Genomic DNA, 23901 nt, shown 5'->3' on the forward strand with positions numbered 1-23901 from the left:
AAATAAAGAGAATTCAAGAAAGGAGGTGTATAAAGCAGAAAGGGAAGAAGGTGGTATCAACTAGTTTAGGGTTAGAAACACCCTTTGTGGATCTGGCCTACTATGGACAAACTCCTGTCAGCTTTACCTCAGTATCCCTTCCCACAAACCTCGGAATAGGAATAAAGAGATAGAAGGGGGTCCAAAACATGAATTCTACCCCTTTCCCGCCTTTATCCCTCCAGGCCCCTCCAACAGGCTGCTCCACCCATGCATTCCCTCAAGTCTGGAACGGGAGCTGGCAAGATTGTCTAGGCGGATGTTGCCAACGTCCCTCCCACCTAACCACTTGGCATAATCCCCGAAGCCACCCCACGCCCCCCGCGCGCCACCTTCTCTAGTAGTCCACGGGGCCGGGGGTTCGAGGGTGGAGAGGCATTCTTTCCCCTCACAGACTACGTCTCCGGGCAGTGGGGAAGGGTCTACGTGTAGCTCGGCCCTGCAGTTGACGGGTGAAGCTGCCGAGACTGGGAGGACCTCCTGCAGCCCCAGAGAGAGTAGAAAGCCGAGACCCAGAGAGGGCGGGCGAAGTGGGAGGGGTCGAAGAAGAGGCGGGGGCCGGACAACGCTCGGAGGAGGGGACGGCGGCGGCGGCTGCAGCTGCAGCTGCGGGACCTGTACTGAAGGATCGGACTGAGCTCAGCTCTAGGTGAGAAGGAGCTGTTCCCTCCCGATTCTTCCGCTCCCCTCCTACACCAGACCCCCGCCTTGGAGAGGAGCCTGCGCCGCCCCAACACAAGCTCGGAACTCCTCGCAGCAGGCAACCAGGCAGCCAGGCAAGCAGGCACCGAGCTAATCGCGGCGGGTCGTGGCGGCTGCGGGCTTTGGCGAGAGAAGGCTTCAGCTTCAGAGCCTAGGGGGAGGGTTTGGGCAGCGCCGAGGGAAGCCCCGCGCCCTACCCTCCCTGGAGAGCTGCAGTTACCCGGAGGATCGGGGACTCAGATTACTTTCCCCTGGGCTGGAAGGTGAGACCCAGAAATGGGGGAGGGGGAGAGGAGGGACAGAGGAGTTTGCTTAGGGAGTGGAAGAGTCGAAAAGGCTTTACTTGATGGGTGGGCTGGCTACCCAACAGGGTTTTGAAAGATGGTGGTGGGCTGCCCAGTAAGGTCTCTGCAAGGTCCTAGGAAGTCTCTGGGACAGGAGAGAAAGGGCCGAAGAAATCCCTCCTGAGTTTTGTCACTTACAGACTCCCCTGTCTACCTCCCCTGGACTAGCCAAAGGACCTCCCGACTCAGTCCCCTACCCTTTCATCATGCCGAGAGTGAAAATCCTTCTTGCATCTACACCCTAAAACAACCCTGATTTTAATTTGGGGAACCTCGACAGAGGGTGAGTGACCACTTGTAACCAGATTTATCCACCCTATTCCTCTGACTCAAGATATCTACTGAAATCCTAAGTGGAATTGAATTTGGAGGGTTGGTGTGTGTGTGTGTGTGTGTGTGTGTGTGTGTGTGTGTGTGTGTGTGTATGTGTGTGTGTGTGTATGTGTGGTGGGTGGTGGGGGGGGAATATATAGAAGTTACATCCTATTTTGCCCCTACTCTCTACAACGTGCCTGACCCACCCTAATTTTAATTCAGGAGGTTGAGTAGGGGAGACTTGACACTTAGCTTTTGCATCCCCGTCACAACCTAAAAACTTAAGCTTCAATATTCTGCCATGTCCACACCCTATCTCCACTCCCTTCTCTTCCTGGCTTGGCTCATACCACCTCACCTTGGCAGCCCAACACCCTGGCACCCTGTGCCCGCCTTCCCCTGGGGGAGGTGGCAGGAGCCCAGCAGCACAGTTCGTGTTGTAATGGCCCTGGCATTAGGCTGAGAAAGTCAGAGCTAAGTCTTTTCCCACCCAATTGGTTCCACCCTACAGGGGAAATTTGACTCAGGGGGAAATAGAGGGGTGAAGGGCTGCTTCAGAGACTGGGGGATTATAGGAGAAGGTCAGAATGCCTAAGGCCTATTCCCAATGCTGAGGGGTGGAGGGCAAGGTGGCAGGGAGGTGGGATAGGGTGAGTATTGATCCCTCTTGATGGGATCACTTATAAGCATGGAAGTCAAAGCTAAAGGGGAGCCACCCTCAGTACTAAAGGGAATTCTGGTACTCTAGAACTCTAGTTCAGTGCCCAGGGAGAAACATGGCAGTACCTATGTTGTCTGAGGATTGGAGTGAAATGAAAAGCAAGTCCAGAAAGAAGCGTTCTGCCCTCTGGTGCCTTCTTCTGCTGTGGACTCAGTGTTCTCAAGACAAGTAGGTAAACTGAGGAACTTTAAGAAGTATTAGGGCAGAACTGGGAGGGTGCAACAGCTGCACATTCTCCCTAACCTTTTAATTACCCTGCTTTCTAGGCTTAGACTCCTCTGAGAACACAGGTGGACACAGACTGAAGAGAGAAAAAGAAAGTAGGGAGTTGGCTACTTGTAGGCATTGCTATTCTGAGACAAACTTAAATGGATGACCAAAGACATACACTGTGTTAGCACTGGGATGTAAGGACTCCCTTTCATCTACCAATAGAACTGCATGCCTTTAAACACACATGTGTGCATGTGCGCACACACACACACATACACACACATCTCTTCCTGTCACAGACACTTTCTCACATATACCTTATCTCATTCACATTCTCTTATAAGACGTGTTTTTAATACAACCTTTCATTCTCCTCACATTAATATACTATCATAGATATTCAAAGGCTCACTTACACTTTCCTTCACACACATTTATTGCCCCCAAATACCCCAAACACTTTCCTATGCTGTCACACCCACATCCACACCCACTTAGTCAGTTTATGGTGATCTCAGCTGGAAGGGACTCTCCAGACACCCTACACCTCAAAAGCTGCCCCTACTTCCCCATTCTGAGAGTGGGAGTTACATATGTCTACAGATGCTTCTTGCTCTGAGCATACTGTGTTAAAGATATTCCCTGCAGGATAGGCTGAGAATCTCAGTAAACATCATAGAGCTGTGCTGTGTCCTACCCTATCTCTCCTATCCAGTCACACAAACAAAAGAGAAATCAATTCATATTTTTCCCCCAACCCCATCTACCCCACAATTAGTTTATGCATCTTATACCTAGGTGACATTGACTCTTCCTCATGGGTCTCTGCTAAAAATTTGCTGTTGAGAAGGAGGGACTTGGAGTGATGAAGAGAATTGCTGAGAGGTTTTCCAAGGTGGAGATTAAAGGCTACAAGCTTACAGGACTGCACTGATCAGGGATTATATAGGAATTTCCTGAGAGTTTAACAGCTGCAAAGCAAGACACAAGAATGGCCTAGTGGTGCTGACCGTCCCATTCTGATACCAGGGGTAGCAGGTGTGAAGCCCTGCCCAGTTTCAGCTCTAGTCACAGATTTACTGTCCCCATATTGTTCCATTTGTTACCCTCTTTACTCCTTTCTCCTTTTCTGTCCCTCCCTGGGATCCTCTAGATCATCGTACTCCAGTCTAAGGATGAGAATATGGCTTGGGAGGCAGGACACATGGGGTTCCTTTACAGCTCTTTTATTGGTCATGTGGCCCTGGCTATACCCTGACTTCTCTGTTCTTCTATTTTTCTCTTCATGATTTCCTATATCCTCCCTACCAGGATAATGTGAGGGAAAACAAAGTGCTATCAAGGTAATCTCAACTTCTTGGGAGAGAGCATTAACAAATACTAGGATGATGATTATTTATTATGTTGTTTATTATTTCTGTGCTTACTATTTTCTTAGTCATGTCCTTGTTGCTCAGCTTCTCAGTCTCAGCTCTCATCTCAGTTTTGCAAAATTTCCAGAAATTTCAAAGTCATGGGAAAAGAAATATTTCACTTGAAAAGTTTGGGGAAAAAAATAAAATAGATGCAGTGCCTTTTAAAGCACCCTCTGCAAATATAATATAACTGCAATTTTAGGAACTTTACAAGACACATTAATTATAATTTAGTTGTTCATAAAATTATCCTGTTTTCTATGCTAAACTTAAACAAATAGTTAATTTCAGCAGTAATTACATATTTAGTATTGGAATCTGCTTTTACATAATTTAGTATATGTTATATATGTGGCTATAGGCTGTTGAACTTTAAGGAATGTGTCATCTATTTTTTGCCACTTTGTGTTAATGAAAGCCTAACTTTCATTCTTTATTAGCATTTTCCACAATTTCAAAAAGGCATATGTAAACTATCAATTTTCTTAATAAGAAAAAAAAACAAGTGAGCTAACTGGACTCACTTTTATCACACAAAAAAAACCCAACACAAAACCTGTCATTTTCAAAGCTGTCACTATACTTAAAAAAAAAAAACAAAAAACTTCTTCTAATGTTCCATTTTTGTGTCTTCCTGGCCTTCTGAAAACCAAAAGTTTGCCAGGATTGGGACAAGCTTCTCTATTTCATTACTTAAACTAATAGATACTTCTAAACACAAACCCGTTTCTTTTACGGGCCACAGAAGACTGAAGCATAAAAGAAGCAAAAGAAATCAGGGGCTGTTGTCTCCTAAGAGCCTTGGCACCACATTGCAGGAGTGATTTGCTTGGCAGAATCCCAACTTGCATTCCTTGACCAAACACCTGAGGACACTCTATTATGATCCAAGATATCTTTCCAGGATCAAGTTATAGGTGGATTGCTTGTTTTGCAGCCTAGTTAAAGGCAAGAGTAGCATTGTCATCACTTATATTTCTGCCTTTCAATCTGTAACCAAGAGACTTGTAGTACTGTTGATTAACTGGCAACAAAATTCTTCTCCTTTCTTAATGGAGCCTTTTACTTTCCTTTTTTTTTCTATACCAATAAGTAGGGCTACATATAGAGTATCAAAATCAGTTGATGTTAGATAGAGTTGGCAAGAAATGTTTGACAAAAGAGCATTGTGATTCAGATTTAGTATTTGCTGGCCTTAGGATCTTCCTGGATTTCTGCTGCTGAATGTTGTCATCTTCATGGAGTACAATGTCCTTACATTTCTGAGTACTTGAAGATTCTTACTCTTTCTTGTAGACACTTGCAGTTTTTAAAAAATATAATCTCCAGGGGAAGTCAGGTGGCTCAGTAGATAAAGCACCAAATACAGAGACTGAAGGTCCTGAGATCAAATTTGAGCTGCAGACCTTCCCAGCTTGTGTGACCTTAGGCAGATCATTTCATTCCCACTGCCTAGCCCTTACTGCTCTTAGTAACCAATGCTTTAGAATCCATACATTGTATTGATTCTAAAATAGAAGGTAAGGATTTTTTTAAAGTATATCCTTTGAGGTAAAAAAAATTAGTGTGATAGAATGGAAGGGCTAATGATATTGGAATCAGAGGACCTAGATTCAAAAATTGGCTGACCAGCTTAATATCTCTGTGACTTTGGACAAGGAACTGCAACTCTCTGATAGTTCCTTCATTTGGAAAATTAAGGAATTGGTCTAGGCTAGAAGTTTTCAATCTTTTTTATGTATCATGGATCCCTTTTGACTGCCTGGTGAAAGCAAATGATCCTTTTCAGAATGCTACTCTTAAGGACAAAATAAAAACATAGGATTACAACAGAAACCAACTATATTGAAAAATATAGTTATTGAAATATTTTGTTAAAAAAACAGTTCATGGGGACAGCTGGATAGTTCAGTGGATTGAGAACCAGGCCTAGAGACGGGAGGTCCTAGGTTCAAATGTGGCCTCAGACACTTCCCAGCTGTGTGACCCTGGGCAAGTCACTTGCCCCCATTGCCTAGCCCTTACCACTCTTCTGCCTTGGAGCCAAAACACAGTATTGACTCCAAGACAGAAGGTAAGGGTTTAAAATAAATAAATACAAATTAAAATTAAAAAATAGTTTATGGATCCCAGGTTAAGAACCTTTGGGCAAGATCATTTGTAAGATCTCTTCTCATTCTTTTTTTCCCCTTTTAAAAAAAATTCTTACTTTCTGTCTTACTAATATCTCTAAAACAGAAGGGCAAGTGCTAGGCAAATGGGAATAAGTGGCTTGCCCAGGATCATATAGCTAGGAAGTATCTAGGTCGGATTTGAACTCAGATCCTCCCAACTTCAGGCTTGGTACTCTATCTACTGTGCCACCTACCTGCCCCCCCCCAACTCCAATTCTTAATCTGTGGTGCTCTTATATTGCTAGTTTCTCCCATTGTGCTTTACTGAAGAGCTGTTATGAATGCTGAAAACCACATTTGGGCTGTGGGGCCTTTCTCTCCTGCTTTCAGCTTCTGGGAGTGGGGGTGGGGAAAAGGGGTGCCCAACTCCTACTCTCAGAGATGGTTTCAGAACCTTTGCTTTCGTCCTCAGAGCATGGCCATCTTGTGTTCCCAATTAAACACCTCTGAACCTGAGATCCACAGAACTCTGAATTCACAAAGCTAATAAAGGAGGAAGGAAGGAAAAAATAATTTATTAAGCAATCACTATGTTCCAGACACTGTGCTAAATGCTTTAGCAAATATTATCTCTTTTGATCCTCACAACAATCCTGAGAAACAGAAGTCATTTTATAGTTGAAGAAACTGAGTCAAAGGTTAAATGATTTGCCCAGGATCACAAAGCTAGTGAATATCTAAGGAAAAATTTGAACTTGGGTCTTCTGCCTCCTACTATTCTATCTACTGTGCCACCTAGCTAAACCTATTTGATTGGTTATTAGTTACCTATCCCTTTTTTCTTTCCACTTCCACTGTTTCTAGGTGCCTGTTCTTTATATTCTCTTTAATTCTTTTACCTCTCACTCCTGCCTTCACAGACTGAGAACCATGTAAAAAAATCCAGGACTCTAAACTTCATAAAGCTACCCTATACTAAAATTTCTCCATATTACATACCACTTATTGTGGGATTGATATGTGATGACAAATAAGGAAATTATTGGTCCTAAAGAAGAAAGAAAGAATCCCTTGGGGGATATAAGACAGGATCCAAGTAAGAATATAAGCCGAACTAGGTGAATTCGTTAGTCTGGGAGCTCCTTGAGGGCTCCTTTGCCTCTTTTTTTTTTTTATCCTCAGTGCTTAGCACAGTGCCTGGCAGATAGTAGGTGTTTAAAAGTGACTGTTCAGAAACCAAAATCCCTTGGCAACATCCAAACTAAGAGGTAAAGTGGAAGTGGGAAGGCAAGGAAAACAGGGAGCATGATAACAGGAGTTGTTGGCAAAATGGCTCTGTGATACAATCTTCTTTTTTCAAAACTCTACCTTTTTATCTCAGCAATATGTGTGGTCTACCTTATCTCCTTGAGCTGAAGTGCTAGTTCATGACCATATTTGTACACAGGACAGGTCTCCTGGCAACCCTGGCATGGTTCTGTGGGAATAGACAACTCAACCCCTAATATAAAATTTCTTCATCTAAGTGTCCATGAACTTTATGACAGATAGATAGATAGATAGATAGATAGATAGATAGATAGATAGATAGATAGATAGATGGATAGGTAGATAGGTAGAGAGAGAAATGTATTTCAATATAATTTGTAATACTAAGTATTTTCTTACATGTATTTAGAAACATTCTGGGGTATGTTCCATAGACTTTGGATGGTCAAAGTAGTGGAACCATTTCAGGTCTTTAATTAATATGGAGGTGTCCACCCTGGACAGCTCCATACAGATTATTATGTGCCCTTGAAGTTCTGTTTATCTTTTAGTTAGCATAATCTCAAATTAGTATTTCTCCTACTTGATAAAGTATTGGTGCTAGCATGGGCCAGGAAGAGGCCTTAAGACAATTTCCTTGTGTTGGGAAAAGTACTGGGAATAGATGAAGATAGCAATATGGTAAACTACCAATCATTGATTTAATAGGAAATGTCTGGTTTATAACAAACTAAAAGGCAAAGCCTGGTATTCATGCAGAACCATGCAAGCTTTAGAAGGCCATCTTCCATTCATCTGCTTTTTAAATCCAAACCAAATTACATGCATCTTGAAGAATTTAACCATCTCTGCCAACTCATGTGTAAGACTGAAGATTAAGAGTAAGTGATGCTAATCTCATATGTTGATTGTGTTGAGTACTCTGTTGTTATCATTTGTTACTCTTTTTTCCCTCCCACAAATAATATTGGACCATTGAAAGGGAAGGGACGGGAGACAAAGACATTTCCTTTTTCTCTTTTCTTTAAACTCCTCCAGAACTGCTTTCTCTGGTCTAGGCAGTTAACAGATCTAGCCAGTAAGGATTGGAACTTGAGGTTAATTATACAAATATATAGTCTACACGAGAGGTGCCTCTCTACCTCAGTTGTACTAAAGACAACAAGATGATTCTGGTACTAAGGAAGGACTTCTTGCTCAGTGTCTGGCTGGGGGCAGCTCACATCTTCTCTAAATCAGATTCCTGTTTCTAGAACATGATCAAATCCTGGGCAATAGCTGAATTATGCAGAATCAACCACTATTGATAAAAGGGGTTGGAAATTATATTCACACTGGATATTTCACATTGTTTTCCTAAAAAAGTCCCATTCACTTTGTGGGTCTGTGTCAGGATTTCTAGGGTACTTGCTTTGTCTAGTGGAAATGTCCAGAACTCTGGTAATAATCCCAGCAGTCACTTGCTACCTTTATGGCCTTAAGCAAGTTACTTAACCTCTGTGGGCTGCTTTTTTTCCCCTATATAGTATAATATAATCAATAGTACAGTAGAAAGAGCACTATATAGTCAGAGGATATGGTTTCAAATCCTACCTCTGACAGCTACTTCCTAATAAATGTGTATGGTTACACCTAATAAATGTTTTTTTAACCTATACTTTCTGTATTAGAATCAATAGTAAGTATCCAGTTCCAATGCAGAATAATGATAAGAACTAGATAATTGGGGCTAAATTACTTGCTCAGGGTTATACAGTTAGGAAGTATCTTAAGTCAGAATTGAACCCAAGATCTTCCATCTCCAGACCTGGCTCTCTATCCTCTGAAGTACTTAGTTTCCCCTTAATAAATGCTTAATGAATGTATAAATGATCCTGGGCAATTGACTAAACCTCAATGGATCTTGGTTTTTTCCTCTATAAAGCAAATCAGACTGGATAGCCTCTGAGGCCCCTTCCAGCTCTAAGTATATGATCCTATCACATTATTAACCTATACAAGTTCATAAAGTTTATGGAGGCAGTTGAATTCATCAGAGCTCAGCTCCACAACACTCACAGGTGACCTGACAATTTAATCTTGAGTATCAGGAACAGATGCACCATGGTAGTGACTTATTTAATTTTATGCACTTAAAAATATCCTGAGAAGGATCCATAAGTTTCACCAGACTTTCAAGTTAGTACATGACACAAGACAGCTTAAGAGCCCCTGTTTCTGTCACATTCTAACAATATCCTGAGGGAGTTGGCATATTATCCTTGCCCTACAATATGCTGGCTGGCAATATGGGATCCAAAAAGGGTGTTAGATATCTCCTTGAACTACAGAGGAACCCACCACCATGTTTATCAATAAGGAACTTTTTGCCATGGTGCAGTAGGAAACTTGTGCTACTTGGTAGCATGGGGGAGAATAAATATGCAATAAAAGTCACAATGGGCAGAGTTACAGATAATCCACAGGTGAAGGTCAAAAAACAACTTACTCAGGGTCAGGAACTCTGAGAGACCCTTTGCCCACCCAGGCAAAGAATCTAGGGTATTCACAAGCCTGCCAGAAAGCAAGGCAACTGACCCCATCTGCTGCTAGTGTCAGTTGTTTGCTTCCCAAATGGTGACAGATGCCCCCTGGCTTGGTGCAGTCCTTTGCTAGAAGTCTTAAAGGGTGGTTGGAGTTTAGCCATCTATTAGCAACTGGCATTAGGGGAAGGAGTTTGTAATGGGCAGCTGATAATAAATACTGAGTCCCCCACATTAGGGTTGACAAACATCAGTGATTAGATTGATCACTAAGTCTGACTGAAAACCACTTCATAAAGGGTCAGGACCCAGAATGGAATCCAAGCAAGAATATAAACTAGAGACCTGGCTGAATCAGTAACTGAATCCAAGGAACCCCTAAGACTAAGAGATGGTGGGCAAAGGAATCACATCACCATAGTAGAGATTTAAACCAGGGAAGTAGGAATGAAAATCAGGAGGCTCACCACTAGATGTCTCAGCCAAATGACTGTTGAGAACAATCTTCTTTCTTGGTCTTCAAATGTTTTTTCTTTTGTCAGAGTAGCATCTTTGCTGCACTCCTCAGTCTTGTTCTTCTGTATCTGCCCTTGATTCCACCTGCATATGTTCCAGATTCCATTTTAAACTTTCCAAGTTAGTAATTCACTTAGAAGAGATACTCCAGTCTTACAGCCATTACTTCTGCCCATCTTAAATCCCTTTGGAGAAATAGTCCATCACTCGGAATATCTCATCCCCATTTGAAATTGTTCCCTGGATCCTCTGGTTCAATGTCATTGACACATTTTCTTAATCTCACTCTCAATTTCATCCAATGAGAAAGCTGTCTACTGGTCTGTGATTCAGCACACACAATATGATATGTAGTCTCTTAGCTAAATAAATCTTACCTTAACTTTTCCTATCTCCCCCATGAGGAATTCCTCCTCTTTAAAAAAAAAGGGGGGGGGGAGGTAGATAAGGCCATAGAATTTAGAGATGGAAGTGACTCCAGAATTGAATAGACTTCTTATCTTGGGGTTCATTGGCCCACAATGGCTCTGTGGGTAAATCTCAGAGGATCCAAAAGCAAATGGGATGGGGGGGAAGATCTTTATTTTTCACTAACCTCTAAATAAAACCTAGCATTTCCTTCAGTTATGAATGTAAGCAATAAAACATTCTGGGAAGGGAGTCTTTCCACAGGTTTCAGCGGACTGCCAATGGAGAAGGCCAAGACATAAAAAAGGGAAAGAATGATTAGTCCACTCCACTCCTGCCCCCTACCCTTGCTCTTGCCATTAGACTAGACTAGAGAAGAACATTCCAGTGGTGTGAATCTTAAATAGAACAGCTCCCATCACCTCAAGTTCAGAATAAATTCAGCCACGACACACATCATCGCCAACATTCACAAAGGGTACCCCTCCCTTTTCAGGCTTCTGCGTCCCTATTTTATTCTTTTGAGTTCTTTTTGTCTTGCTCCTTCTTGAAGACAGCAGCTGCGACAGGAGCAGCTTTGATTTGCTTTGTAACTAAATTCATTTGCACTTCTGTAGCTCTTCTGGAGGCTGTCCAACTTCATGACGTCACACAAAACAAGTTTAGACCATGGGATGTACATCCTATTGCAGTAACATCGGTATTTATCCATTTCAATCTCCCATGATGCCTTCACATTTATTTGCATAGCCAGTCAGCAAAGAAAATACTCTACCACTCCCAGGCTTCTGCCTAGCATTGCTTATTTTACAGCTGAAGGACTCAGCAATGTTATCTGTTCTCTTTTGGCACTAAGGTGTGATCATGAAGTTTATAATTTTTTTCCTACACCTGTGCCCATCTTTCTATAAGTACCCCAGAGGTATGGTACATTATTGATTTCTTTTCCTACACAAACCTATTCATATCCAGACTCTGAAAGAGACTTGCATGAGGGAGGTCTCCTGGACAGATGGAAAGATGGTCTTAGTCATTTGCAAACTCTGCTGGACTATATTTTACATGACCCATATATTCTGTTTCAGAACAATAGGTTGCTCTTGGAAAAGATTAATTCATTTTCTCTCTGGTTTTCAGATGACATCTTCTCTATGAGTGAAACCACTTATTGAATTGAGTGCAATTTTCTTTTTAAGGATTTTGATTGGAAAGCCCTTTAGATGCTGCTGTTATTAAAAAAGCTACAGTTGCACCTCTGGGCCAAGAATATTAGAAAGGATGATTTGTATTTTCTTTATAGTGGTCCCTCTCCTTTAAACTAACCAAATGGATTTTTAAGTTATCTGATCCAAGGGTGTTTAATGATCTTAATAGCCTTTGGAAATGCATCTTTATTCTGAATAATTTCAAATCACTCTCTCTCCCCCTTTGGAATAACTTGGAGTGTAGCAACTCTCATCCTCACAGGTGAAAGGAGTCTTATTATTTGATTGGGAGTAAATAACTAGCTTGTACACAGATTCTAAACTAGAGCATGTAGAGATGTTTGTGGTATTTCCTTCCTTGTAGTTAACTGAACAACTTGCCCTCCTTACAAAGCAGAATTCAGCTCAGTGCTAAGGCTATGATTTTGCCATATAAACTTCAAATGAAGAGATCTTTGATTATGATTTATATAAGTTATAAAATATTAAAACTGAAACTATATTAATTTAAATACAATTTAATATTTTTTATTCTGGTAAGTATGAACTCTTGTCATGTCAATTAAGAGGCATACTTTTTTGATCTTCTTTATCAATAATAGACCCAGGTGAAGTCAACCAGCCTCTCACTTACTATTAAAATCCCAAACCTAACTTTTTTCTTATTCTTCTCTGCACTTAGCCTTACAGACAATCTGGACAGTAAATTCCAGATTTCTAAATTCTACAGGAATAAATCGATGCTGCTTCCAGCATCCATTCCACTTTCATTCTTTATAGGCCTGATCAGGGAGACAATCCTAGACCTACTAATCTTCTAATCAAAAATACACAAGAGGAAACCCACACGCAAAGAAGGGACCAAATTCTTCTTTCTTGAATGACGAAGGTTTCTAGAAGCAAAAATAATCCTAAAAAAAATTTCTTCCAAGTGAAAGTCATAATTGCTTGTGTACTTTGTAAGCATCTTTAAAAGCCTAATGATGCAGATTCCTTTACATACTTATTTTAGAAGCAGCTAGGTGGTGCAAGTGGGCCATGTTAGACTTGGAGAAAGGAAGACTTGAGTTCAAATCCTACCTCACACACTCCTTTTAAGACATAGACAAATTATTTAATCTTGCTCAGTCTTGGATTCCTCATCTCTAAAGTTGGACTAACTAATAGTCTTACTTTGCAGGACTGTTATGAGAATCAAATGAGATAACAGGTAAAATATTCTGCAAACTTAAAACACTATATAAATGCTAGTTATTCTCCTATTACATAAGTTTGAGAAGTAAATGAGAAAAGGAAGAGATAGGTAGCAATATAGGTACAACTTCCTGAAAGTTTTATTTATTCCTTTAAAAAAGCAAATATTTCAGTTAAAAAGATAACCCACAAAAAGATTGTTTTTCCCAGAAATCTTCATGGTGTTTTTTTCCTCCACTCTCACCCCTTGGGGATTTAATATCTTTATTCCTTTCCCATTCCATTGTAGGCTTTGGCACAACATAGTCTCTCTTCCCTCCCCCTTTTTACTTCTGTTCATGTGTTCCCCTCTTCCATCATGCCCCAGAGCTTTTCATTCCTCCCTCCCTCCTGCTTCACTGCTCCTCTGAAATATTTTAGGCTGCCAGGTCTGACAGCAAAGAAAGAGAGCCCTTTGTGTCCCTAGTAAGGAATGACTGGGGGCAGTTCCATACCCAGTTTCCCTTACTTGCAAAGGAGCTTCGAGGTTTCAAAAAGTGATTGGGGGAGGAGGGGAGAAGAGAGTGAAAGTCAACAAAGAAGCAGAATAAGAAAAAAAAAATCTCTTTCCAGATGAGCATAAGATCAACTGAGATCCCACTCCTGTGTCCTTGGAAAGTAGAGATGGGGTCAGAAGGTTTATTCCATGTCACTGTGTAAAAAGAAATCAAGGCACAGAACTAGAGCATACTAAGGATTAGGTCCATTCCAAGAGACAAGCAAGGAAAAAGAAGGCAACTAAATTTTCCTCCTGAATGAATTAACATTGACCCTGGAAAGTGAGCTCACTTCCTGATAACTAAAACCCTTACTAGGCTTGGGAACAATCTGAGTCTTGGTGAGCATGAAGGTTCATTCATTGCAATGTGGATGAGCAAATTATAGCTTTCTCTCCCTTCTTTTTCCCTTCCTTGTATCTCCTCTTAGGAAGTGATCTCGGATAAAATATCACTCAGTTCTGAGGAAGCAATTGCTCCCCCTGGCAGTGGAGATGGTGACTAGACCAATGGTGAAAGTCATGAAGATGCCCCATGTTGATTAAAGGGGCCACTCAGCCTGGGGACAAAGTGGAGGATATGGTGTGGATCTGGGTCCTCTTGTTTATAATTCCAGCTTTAGCCCTTGAAGGTAAGAAGGAAGAAAAAGCAATGATCAAGGGATAACCCCACTCTCCTCTCCTCAAAGATAGGAGGAAGAAGAGTTGACCTTTATAGAGAGAATAGGAAAGAAGGATATGGGGATGTTTTAAAAGAAGAGAAAAGCATCAAAGAAACCCAGGAAGGAGGGAGATTTTATATTTTATCTGTTATGAGTGGGAAATATGATCTGTGGTTGGTGGTTGGGGCTTCTCAAGGAAGAAAGCTGGAATGGACTGTGGTGGGGATACTATGTTGAGGGAAAAGAAAAGACTGGGAGCTTAGTGATTGCTTCTCTTTGGGCAGAGGTATTGCTGGACACTACAGGAGAGACATCTGAAATAGGCTGGCTCACCTACCCACCAGGAGGGGTAAGTATATCCCCTTCACCCTTTATGCAAGGGTAGCTCCATATCCATCTACAGTTCAGCCTGATTACTTTGACCTATTTGACCCTACCTTCCCAAATCAGGAACATCTCTAGTTTATTCTAGGATCTTTCCCCTACAGATAATCATGGGATCTGGAGAGGTACAGAGATTTAGGACTATATACTCTGGGAAGAAACTAAAGGGATAACGCCAATGAGCAGGTTGAAAAGCTCAATGGATTAAGAGTAAGGCCAAAGAAAGGAGGTCCAGGGTTCAAATTTGGCCTCAGCCACTTCCTAGCTGAGTGACCCTGGGCAAGTCATTTAATCCCCATTGCTTAGCCCTTACCACTCTTCTGCCTTGGATTCAATACACAGCATTGATTCTAAGACAGAAGGCAAGGGTTTAAAAAACTTTTTTGAAGTACATCTTTCTGCACGCTACTTTGAATGATATGAATTTAATGAAAGAATAAATTAGATATATCCCCTCCTGCCCTGCTTCCTATACTGCTCTAAGCTGTTTTCCTTTTCTACTAGAAATGCTAGGAGGCTAATGTAACCTCTTTTTCCCTTTCCCACCCTCTTTGCAGTGGGATGAGGTCAGTGTCCTGGATAATCAGCAGCGTCTGACTAGAACATTTGAGGCATGCCATGTAGCAGAGGGCTTAGGTCTTGGACAGGACAACTGGCTACAAACCCATTTTGTGGATCGGCAAGGAGCTCATCGGGCACATATCCGACTCCACTTCTCTGTGAGGGCATGTACCAGCCTGGGAGTGGGTGGGGGGATGTGCCGAGAGACCTTTACCCTCTACTACCGCCAGGCTGAGGAACCAGATGACCCCAGCCATGCATCAGCCTGGCATCTTGGGCCCTGGATCAAGGTGGACACGATTGCTGCAGATGAAAGCTTCCCTGCTTCTGCCTCTTCCTCTTCTTGGTCAGGAGGAGCTGGGCTTCAGCTCAATGTTAAGGAGAGGAGCTTTGGGCCATTAACCCAGCGAGGCTTCTATGTGGCCTTCCAGGATACAGGAGCATGTCTTGCCCTTGTAGTTGTGAAGATATTTGCCTATTCCTGCCCTGCTGTACTTCAGGCCTTTGCTTCTTTTCCTGAGACGCAAGCCAGTGGGGCAGGGGGAGCTTCCTTGGTGGAGGCAGTGGGTACTTGTGTGGCACAGGCAGAGCCAGAGGATGATGGAGTAGGTAGCAACCTTCCAAGGCTTCACTGTAATGGTGAAGGCGAGTGGATGGTAGCTGTGGGAAGCTGTCACTGTCGCCCTGGGTACCAACCTGCACATGGCGACAGAGCCTGCCAAGGTAAGATATAATCCCCTTCTCCATGATGGAAGAAACACTTGGAATTTATGGGTTTACCCCATATACCTCCACAAAGTTCTGGTCACCCAGAGATAGGGCAAGTTCCCCTGAGTTTCTCATTTTGATTTACTAACCCTGCATTGCCCTTCACTATTACAATGCTTCAGCTACCAACTGAAATTCTGCCCTTTAAGACTTCCCACAGCCCCTTCCTAGGATTTCAAGGCTGTGGAGAGATAAGAATAGGCACTTTTGCCTTTTGAAGAAATGTGAGAATAAGGAAGCTCAGGATCACATTGGCCAAATTCAATGGATTTTTTTCTCTAGCCCTTTCTCTCTTAGAATAAATATACACATGCCTCAGTTTTTCCTAGTGGGATGTTTATGAGAGAGGATTCCCTAGGGTACAGGGCCAGAAAGAAGGAGAAAGGGCTATGACTATGGATAATAGTGTAAAGGAAAGAACAATAAAATCAGAGTCAGGAGAGTTTGCAACTTAATGTCTCCATACTTTGAGGATATCATTTAACTACTGTGAGACTCCACTTCCTCGTTTGTAAAATGGAGTTAATATTTGTTTTACCTAACTCATGGGATTGTCGAGAGGTTAATGAGGTAGTATGTGCAAGATACTTTTCCAAGAATTATAGAACTTAATAAATATGAGCAAACAATAATTACTAGGGAGTATAAGAAGTTGAGCATTATGGTTTCAAGGCTGGTGGAGGAGTAGTGGACACGGGAAAGAAGTAGGGGTTAAAAGTAACACAAAACTCACAGGCACGGATAGGGTTCTAGCTATGGCCCTGCCTCTTAATTGTGGGCTCAGTGGAGGTGAAACACTCTACCAGCTCAAGGGGTTGGGAATCTGGTTGAGTGGAGAGGGAAGACCTACTGCACAGGAAAAGAGTCTTTCTCTACTAAAAAGTAGAGATCAGTTTGGGGAAAGATGAGAGGGGTGGGGGTCAGGAACAGTAGGAAAGGTGGAGACAGTGGGTATAATGAGTTCCCTATCTTATCTGCTTCATCCTAGCCTGCCCCAGGGGATCCTTTAAGGCTTTGGCTGGGGGTGCCTCCTGTATACCCTGCCCTTCCCGAAGCCACTCTGCCATGCCTGGTGCATCTATGTGCCCCTGTCTCAGTGGCTTCTACCGGTCCAGCTCTGATGCCCCTGAAGCTCCCTGCACTGGTGAGTCATTTATCACTGAAAGAATGGGTGGGGAATTGAATGTAAGTGGGAATTGGTGATAGTAAGAAAGGGGAGGTGAAAAGATTAGGAGAATGTGGGTAGAGGAAGAAAGAAACAAAGAAGAAAGGAGAGAGTGAAAAGAGAGGAAGAAAGAGAGAAGGAGAGAGAGAAAGATGGAAAGAGAAAGGGAGGGAGGAAAGGAAAAACAAAGAAACAAGCAAAGAAACGGCAAAAATAAAACAAAAAAGAAACAGAAAGAAAAAATAAGAAGCAAAGAAACAGGAAGGAAGGGGAGAAAGAAATAGAGAAGGAAAAAGAGAAAGGGAGGAAGAAAGAGGGAAGGGAAGGAAGGAAGGAAGGAAGGAAGGAAGGAAGGAAGGAAGGAAGGAAGGAAGGAAGGAAGGAAGGAAGGAAGGAAGGAAGGGGAAAAAGGAAAAGAAGGAAGAAAACAGTGAGTTGGGAGCAGCTAGGTAGATACTTCCTAGCTGAGTAACCCTGGGCAAGTCACTTAATCCCAGTTGCCCACTCTTACCACTCTTCTGCCTTAGAAATGATATTGATTCAAAGACAGAAGATAACGGTTTAAAAAAAATGACTATCCTCTGTATCCACTCAACACTCTTCCTTTTTGGTACTTTTAGATAAACTACAGATCTATTCCTTCCACATTGATTACATCCAATTTTATTCATTCTCTATGTTCCAACCATACCATTCTGACCTCTTCAAATCCCTGTACACCTTTACCCTAGCCTCCAAACCCTCTGTTGCTTTCACAAGCCTTATTTTTCTGTGTATCTATCCAGGGCCTCCATCAGCACCCCGAGACCTTTGGTTTGAGGTACAGGGCTCATCCTTGATGCTGTATTGGCGACTGCCCCAAGACTTGGGTGGTCGAGGGGATGTGCGATTTAACATCGTGTGCAAGCAGTGCGGAGAGGAACATAGTCCTGAGAGTGGAGCTTGTCACCACTGTGGAGATGAGGTGTACTTTGATCCTCGACAGCAAGGCCTTACTGAAAGCCGAGTGCTGGTTGGAGGGCTACGAGCCCATGTGCCCTACATCCTGGAGGTGCAGTCTCTTAATGGAGTATCTGAGTTCAGCTTTGAACCGCCAAAGACCACAGCCATCAATGTCAGCATCATCCATGAAGGTGAGACCCTTTTCTAATCTTCCCAACCCTCTCTTCTCTCCTAAATTTTACCCTTCCCAAATAACCTTTCCTTCTCCATCTCTTTCCTACTCACTCTTCCAACCTGTCATCTTCACTTCATCCCATGGTTTCCCCAACCTAGGGGTGCTTCCTTTCCCCTATACTTCATGCTTGTGAGATCTACAGATGGCTTCCTTAGATGCTGGAGGATTCTAGTTGTTATTGTTGTCTACTTTGGGTCATGGTGTTTGTATTCATGCCTTTATGTCCTTCTTCCTTCCCTCATGGGCCTAACTGTGTGAGTCAGCTTGGTTCTGAGTCATTATACTTCCTACCTCTTAACACTCTCCAGATTTAGCTTTACTATCTGCAAAAGGAAATTAGGAAATTACAGGGCCTGGTAACAAGGTAGGAAAAGCAGGAGTTTGGAAGCCAAAGTGCCTGAATTGATATCCTGGCTCTGGCATTTCACCAGCTCTGAAATTCTAGGGCAATCCCTTTCTAATTTACCTGTAAAAACTGGGCATACTAATATGTGGACCAACCATCTCACAGAATATTTTGTAAACCTTAAAGTATGGTCTAAGTTTAGTTTATCATTGTTAATGAAACAGAGGGGCTAAGTTATATTCAAAGGAAAACAGAAATCCACTGAAAGAGTGCCAGGCAGGAGACTTTTGGGCAGAACTAGTTCTTTCCTTGGACTGGGGGTGAAGGAAGAGTATGACAGGGAGGAGGGGGAAAGGGAGGGTAGCTGCTGGCAGTGTTGTTTCTCCTCTACCCTTATCACGCACTGAGTAGCATCCTGCTTTCCCAATCATCTGCTAGTCTGGGTAACCCCAAGTCTCCTGAAGGAATCCACTTTCCCCAGTCCCCCCAGCCATCCCCTGAGTGATCCACCCTCCCCCCAGTCCCCCCGGCAGTTCCTCTGCTGCACCAGGTGAGCCGGGCATCTGACAGCATCACTGTGTCCTGGCCACAGCCTGATCAACGGCATGGACGTGTCCTGGATTATCAGCTCCGGTACTATGACCAGGTGGGTAGGAGGAAGGGGAGGGACAGATAGAAACTGGGCAGAGAAAACAGTAAGCAGGGCTGGAGTGCGGAAAGCAGGGACAGAGTTAGGCTGTTCAAGAGAAAAGAAAGGTTGGGAACACAGTGAAGCCTTTGTTGGATGGCATGTACTTGGGTTGTCACAGTGTTTCTTGTCCCTAAATTGAGTTTGGTACCCAGGGCAAGACTAAACTGTAATGCTAGGCCGGGTACAAGGTTAGAACATCTATTGTTTCTAGGCAGATGAGGCCCACTTCTCCATACTGACCAGTGAGACCAACACAGCTACTGTATCCCAACTGAGCCCTGGCCATATCTACGGCTTCCAGGTTCGGGCACGGAGTGCAGCAGGTCATGGCCCCTATGGGGGCAAGGTCTATTTCCAAACTCTCCCACAAGGTGAGGGAAATATGAAATATGGGAGGCACTAGGAAAGGAGAAGCTTTAGAGAATTTGGGTCTTATCCTCCTTGCTTAAAAGATTATTCTCTAGCTAATGAGAGTCTACTGGGAAAATGCAATTTGGAGAGCACTAGCATCCTCATCATTGTATCATTATGGATCCATGAATGAATGGGTATATATGTCACCTTGAGTATATGACTCTAGGTATGTGTGACTTCCTCCAGTTGGTCTGTTTTCCAGGGTTGTTAGGTGTGGCTATGTCTAAAGGACTTTGGGTGTGGGTCCATATGTTATTAGGTGGATGCTACTGGGTCATGCTGGGTGTGTTTCTCTCAGGTGAGTTGTCCCGGCTGATACCAGAGAGGCTCCCATTGGTGGTTGGTTCTGCCCTGGGTGCTCTGGCCTTCCTCGTGTTAGCAGTCATTACCATCTTTGCCTTCATCTTCCAGAGGTGATGATTCTCCCTTACCCCCTCAGCTGAAATTCCCATCCCTTAATTCCAACACAACCCCTGATTCATGACAACCTGAGTGTACTCCCCTATCCTACCCCAATAGGTGCAGTGATATAGTTCCTCTTTCCCCTTACCCTCTGCCCCTGTCAAAATTTAAGAAAGGTATGTGGGGAGGTGAGATGTGGGAATTCTCATTCACAGCACTGCCCCTTGTACGTTTGGCAAAGTAGCTAGGGAGGGATAAGAAATTGGAAGTTAGGAGATACTACAAGTTTCTTAAGTCTGTGCTTACAGGAAGCGTCAACGGACAGGCTACACGGAACCACTGCAGCAGTACGCCAGCCCCAGTGGTATGAAGGGGAGTTGGAAAAGGGGTGGTGGAACCTGGGGGAGAAGGGAAGAAGATAAAAAATGAAGACCCTGGGAAATGATGAAGTTAGTGGTGGGAAGGCTCATGAAAGGATGTCTTACTGTCTTCATGATGCTGGGAAAGGTAACCTCTCAGCCTCTGTTTCCTCATCTGTAAAATGAGGGGATTATACTGGATGGTTTCTAACTTCCCTTCTCTCTGAATCTATGAATACTTAAATATTCATTAAGAACTGTACTAGGCAGTGAAGTTATAAGTACAAACATCCTATGAATCTCTCTAACACTTATAGTATCCTGGAGAGTTATGTTTTCAGTAGGATGGCTGAGTCTTAACCATGAACCCCAAACCATAGGCCTTGGAGTGAAGTACTACATTGATCCATCTACATATGAAGATCCTAGCCAAGCCATCAGGGAGTTCACCAGGGAGGTGGATCCAGCATATGTCAAGATCGAAGAGGTTATTGGACCAGGTATCAAAAGAACTAAAGGGACTAACAGAGGTGACCTAACCTTCCTAAGGCTCTCCCCTTCCTCAGTCAGCCCATGTGCAAACAAGCTCTTCTGGTGGTAGGATTAAACACCCCCATGCATATTACCTTCATAAAGATATCCCTTCTCCTTTTGTCCCTTGATAAATTGGTGCAACCTGACTCTATGCATTTACCAACTAGGCTCCTTTGGTGAGGTATGCAGAGGCTGGCTGCAGCCTCGAGGACGTCGAGAACAAGCTGTAGCCATTCGAACTCTATGGGCCAGTGGAGTAGAAAGCCAACGTGATGCCTTCCTAGGCCGGGCTGCAGTACTGGGTCAGTTTCATCATCCTAATGTTCTTCGGCTTGAGGGTGTGGTTACCAAGAGTCAACCCCTCATGGTGCTAACTGAGCTCATGGAGAATGGCCCACTGGACAGCTTTCTCAGGGTCAGTAGAATCCAGAGGGAATGGCCTCTGGGGACTAAGGTGGGGAGGTCCCCCAATTATCCTGGGAGAGGATTCACAATTCTTCTATTCTCCCCCTCTCTCCTTAGTTTCTGATTTGCCCCTATATGAAGTTAGCTTTCTAATCCCAACCCTGATCAATGGCTGATCTCACCAGACTTCTGGTCATTAGCTTTTTATCTCTTTCCTCTGCCTTATAGCTGACCTCTGCTCTTTTCTCTTCAGCAACAAGAGGGCCAGTTCAGTAACCTGCAACTTGTGGCTATGCAGCGGGGTGTGGCAGCAGCCATGCAGTACCTATCCAGTTGTGGCTTTGTACACAGGGCTCTGACAGCCCATAGTGTACTGGTCAATGGCCACCTGGTGTGCAAAGTGGCCCACCTTAGCCATGGCCACAGCTACCTGAGTCACAACAGCCAGGTGAGAGATCATATCTCTGGAAAAGATCATTTCAAAGATGGGTCAGTAAGCTATCAAAAGAAATAGGGAGACATTCACCCTCTGGCATATTAAGGATTCATAAATTTTGTGGTATATATAGCTACAGAGGGCAGAAATAGATGGGAACTCACACTGAGGAAGGATACTGGGAGATTTGGAGAAGGATATTAAGAAATTCTGGGAAGGTAGGACTGAAGAAAGGTCTGAGAACCAAGGGAACTAGTTTGGGGCCTCCAAAGCTCTACAGTCTCCTATCTTTCCACATCCAGGGTTTACAGCCTCCACTCCGATGGTCAGCTCCTGAGGTCCTAACTCATGGAAAATTCACAACAGCCAGTGATATCTGGAGCTTTGGGATTCTAATGTGGGAAGTAATGAGTTATGGGGAACGCCCATACTGGGACATGAGTGACCAAGAGGTGAGAATGTCCACTCTACCCCAGTGTAAGGGGGTCTGTCTCTAAACTTAAAGCTCCTTTCCATTTCCTCTAATCTAATTAGCCACCCCATCCCACTGAGGTTCTGGGTTACTCTGTAGATTCTATATATCCATTCCTATACACTCTCCATGCCATTTTCCTGCCACTTAATTACCTATCACTCAGAATCACCACCAGATTGTTATATGGGAATTGACTGAAAGTGTAGACACTTAGCCTGAAGAAGGGAACATATGGAAAGCAGAATAGCTGTCTTTAAGTGTCTGAAGAATTAACTAGTGGAAATAGACCCCAAACTTACTCTGTTTGTCCCCCAAAGGAGAACTAACAGCAATGGGAAGCGTCAGAGAGAAAAACTGAGATTTGATAGAAGGAAAAAACATGCTAACAATTAGAGCTAACCAAAAGCTAAATGAGCTAACTTTGGAGGTGGTGGGTTCTGCCCACACTATAATTCTTCATGTAGAAGCTAGATTTTGAGGCTATAGAGAATTCCTATTCAGATATAATTTGGACTAGATAGATTCTGAGGTGCTGCCCAACAAGATTCTGAGATTTTGTTTCTCTGACCTTCTGTGTTTTTTTTCTCAAGGTGGTACATGCTATAGAACAGGAGTTCCGTCTTCCTCCACCTCCAGGATGCCCCAATGGGCTGCACCTACTGATGCTAGACACTTGGCAACAGGATTCTGCCCAGCGGCCTCACTTTGACCAGCTGGTAGCTGCCTTGGACAAGATGATCCGCAAACCCGAGATGCTACAAGCTGGAGGAGTCCATAGGGGAAGGTCTGGGAAAACTAGAGAGGGCTAGGGAGAATCAAGAAGTAGAAATGGGAGAACCAGTGGGAGAGGCAAGAGCACTGGGTGAGACATGGTATGGAAGTTGCTTATGAACTTTGAGCCTGAAGCCCTTGACCAGCCTAACCTCTTCTCCCACTAGACAATCCCAGAGCCTATTGAGTCCTGTGACCTTGGACTTCTCCTCACTGGAAACACCTCAGGCCTGGTTGACTGCAATCGGGATGGAGTGCTATCAGGACAGCTTCTCCAAAGTTGGGCTCTGTAGCTTCAATGAGGTGGCTCAGCTCAGCCTTGAGTAAGCGGCTTAACAGGGAATGTTGTCATTGAGAAGAGGTTGGGGGAAGAAAAAGTCCAAGTGTCAGGACCACATATCTCTCATTCAAAAGGGCACCTGGTCTTCTCCCTCCTGCAGAATCCCCATGTTCCCAGGGAGAAACAACAGAATTAGGTATCAAAGCTCAAGGGAGGCAGATAGAGAGGATATGTGTCCCATCATCCCCATTCCTCCTTTTCCCAGGGATATGCCTGCCTTGGGCATCACTCTGGCTGGACACCAGAAGAAACTTCTCCACAACATCCATCTGCTCCAACAACACCTAAGCCAGCCAAGCCCAGTGGAGGTCTGAACCCTTGACAGAATATAGATGTGGTCACACAGCCTCAAAAGGACCACAGATGGGGTGAACCTTGGTTTCAGATGGAAGAATCGGCCCTTCCTCATTGCCCACCCATGACTCATTCTTTGGATTGTTCCCTCCAAAATGGTTCTTCCCCTGCCATATTAAAAGGGAAAAATGGGATTTTGCCAACG

At 43.5% G+C, this 23901-nt stretch overlaps 1 protein-coding gene across 3 annotated transcripts; it reads left to right on the plus strand.

The window, feature by feature from the left end:
* Nucleotides 1-378: 378 nt before the first annotated feature.
* Nucleotides 379-23890, plus strand: EPHB6 (EPH receptor B6). Of its 3 annotated transcripts, none has more exons than XM_007504468.3 (17): nt 379-1004; nt 13944-14144; nt 14459-14523; nt 15116-15842; nt 16876-17031; nt 17838-18185; nt 19097-19221; nt 19478-19637; nt 19979-20093; nt 20391-20446; nt 20822-20941; nt 21143-21390; nt 21634-21828; nt 22119-22268; nt 22882-23075; nt 23230-23385; nt 23608-23890. In XM_007504468.3, the coding sequence occupies exons 2-17, from the start codon at nt 14048-14050 to the stop codon at nt 23714-23716; spliced, it is 3021 nt and encodes a 1006-aa protein (XP_007504530.2). In that variant the 5' UTR covers nt 379-1004; nt 13944-14047; the 3' UTR covers nt 23717-23890. The 3 variants fall into 3 exon arrangements, with proteins under 3 accessions (XP_007504530.2, XP_056655792.1, XP_016281684.2); XM_016426198.2 differs by lacking the exon at nt 379-1004 and adding an exon at nt 1113-1368; XM_056799814.1 differs by having other exon boundaries at nt 587-1004; nt 23230-23890.
* The last annotated feature ends 11 nt before the right edge of the window (nt 23891-23901 follow it).

This window comes from Monodelphis domestica, chromosome 5 (assembly GCF_027887165.1).
Source record: "Monodelphis domestica isolate mMonDom1 chromosome 5, mMonDom1.pri, whole genome shotgun sequence".
Taxonomy (NCBI): Eukaryota; Metazoa; Chordata; class Mammalia; order Didelphimorphia; family Didelphidae; genus Monodelphis; species Monodelphis domestica.

Coding starts and splice junctions, on each gene's coding strand:
- EPHB6 (XM_007504468.3), top strand. CDS start 14,048: ATGTTGATTAAAGGGGCCACTCAGCCTGGGGACAAAGTGGAGGATATG. Junction 18,186..19,096: donor TGTCAGCATCATCCATGAAG/GTGAGACCCTTT, acceptor CCCTCCCCCCAG/TCCCCCCGGCAGTTCCTCTG. Junction 22,269..22,881: donor GGGACATGAGTGACCAAGAG/GTGAGAATGTCC, acceptor TTTTTTCTCAAG/GTGGTACATGCTATAGAACA.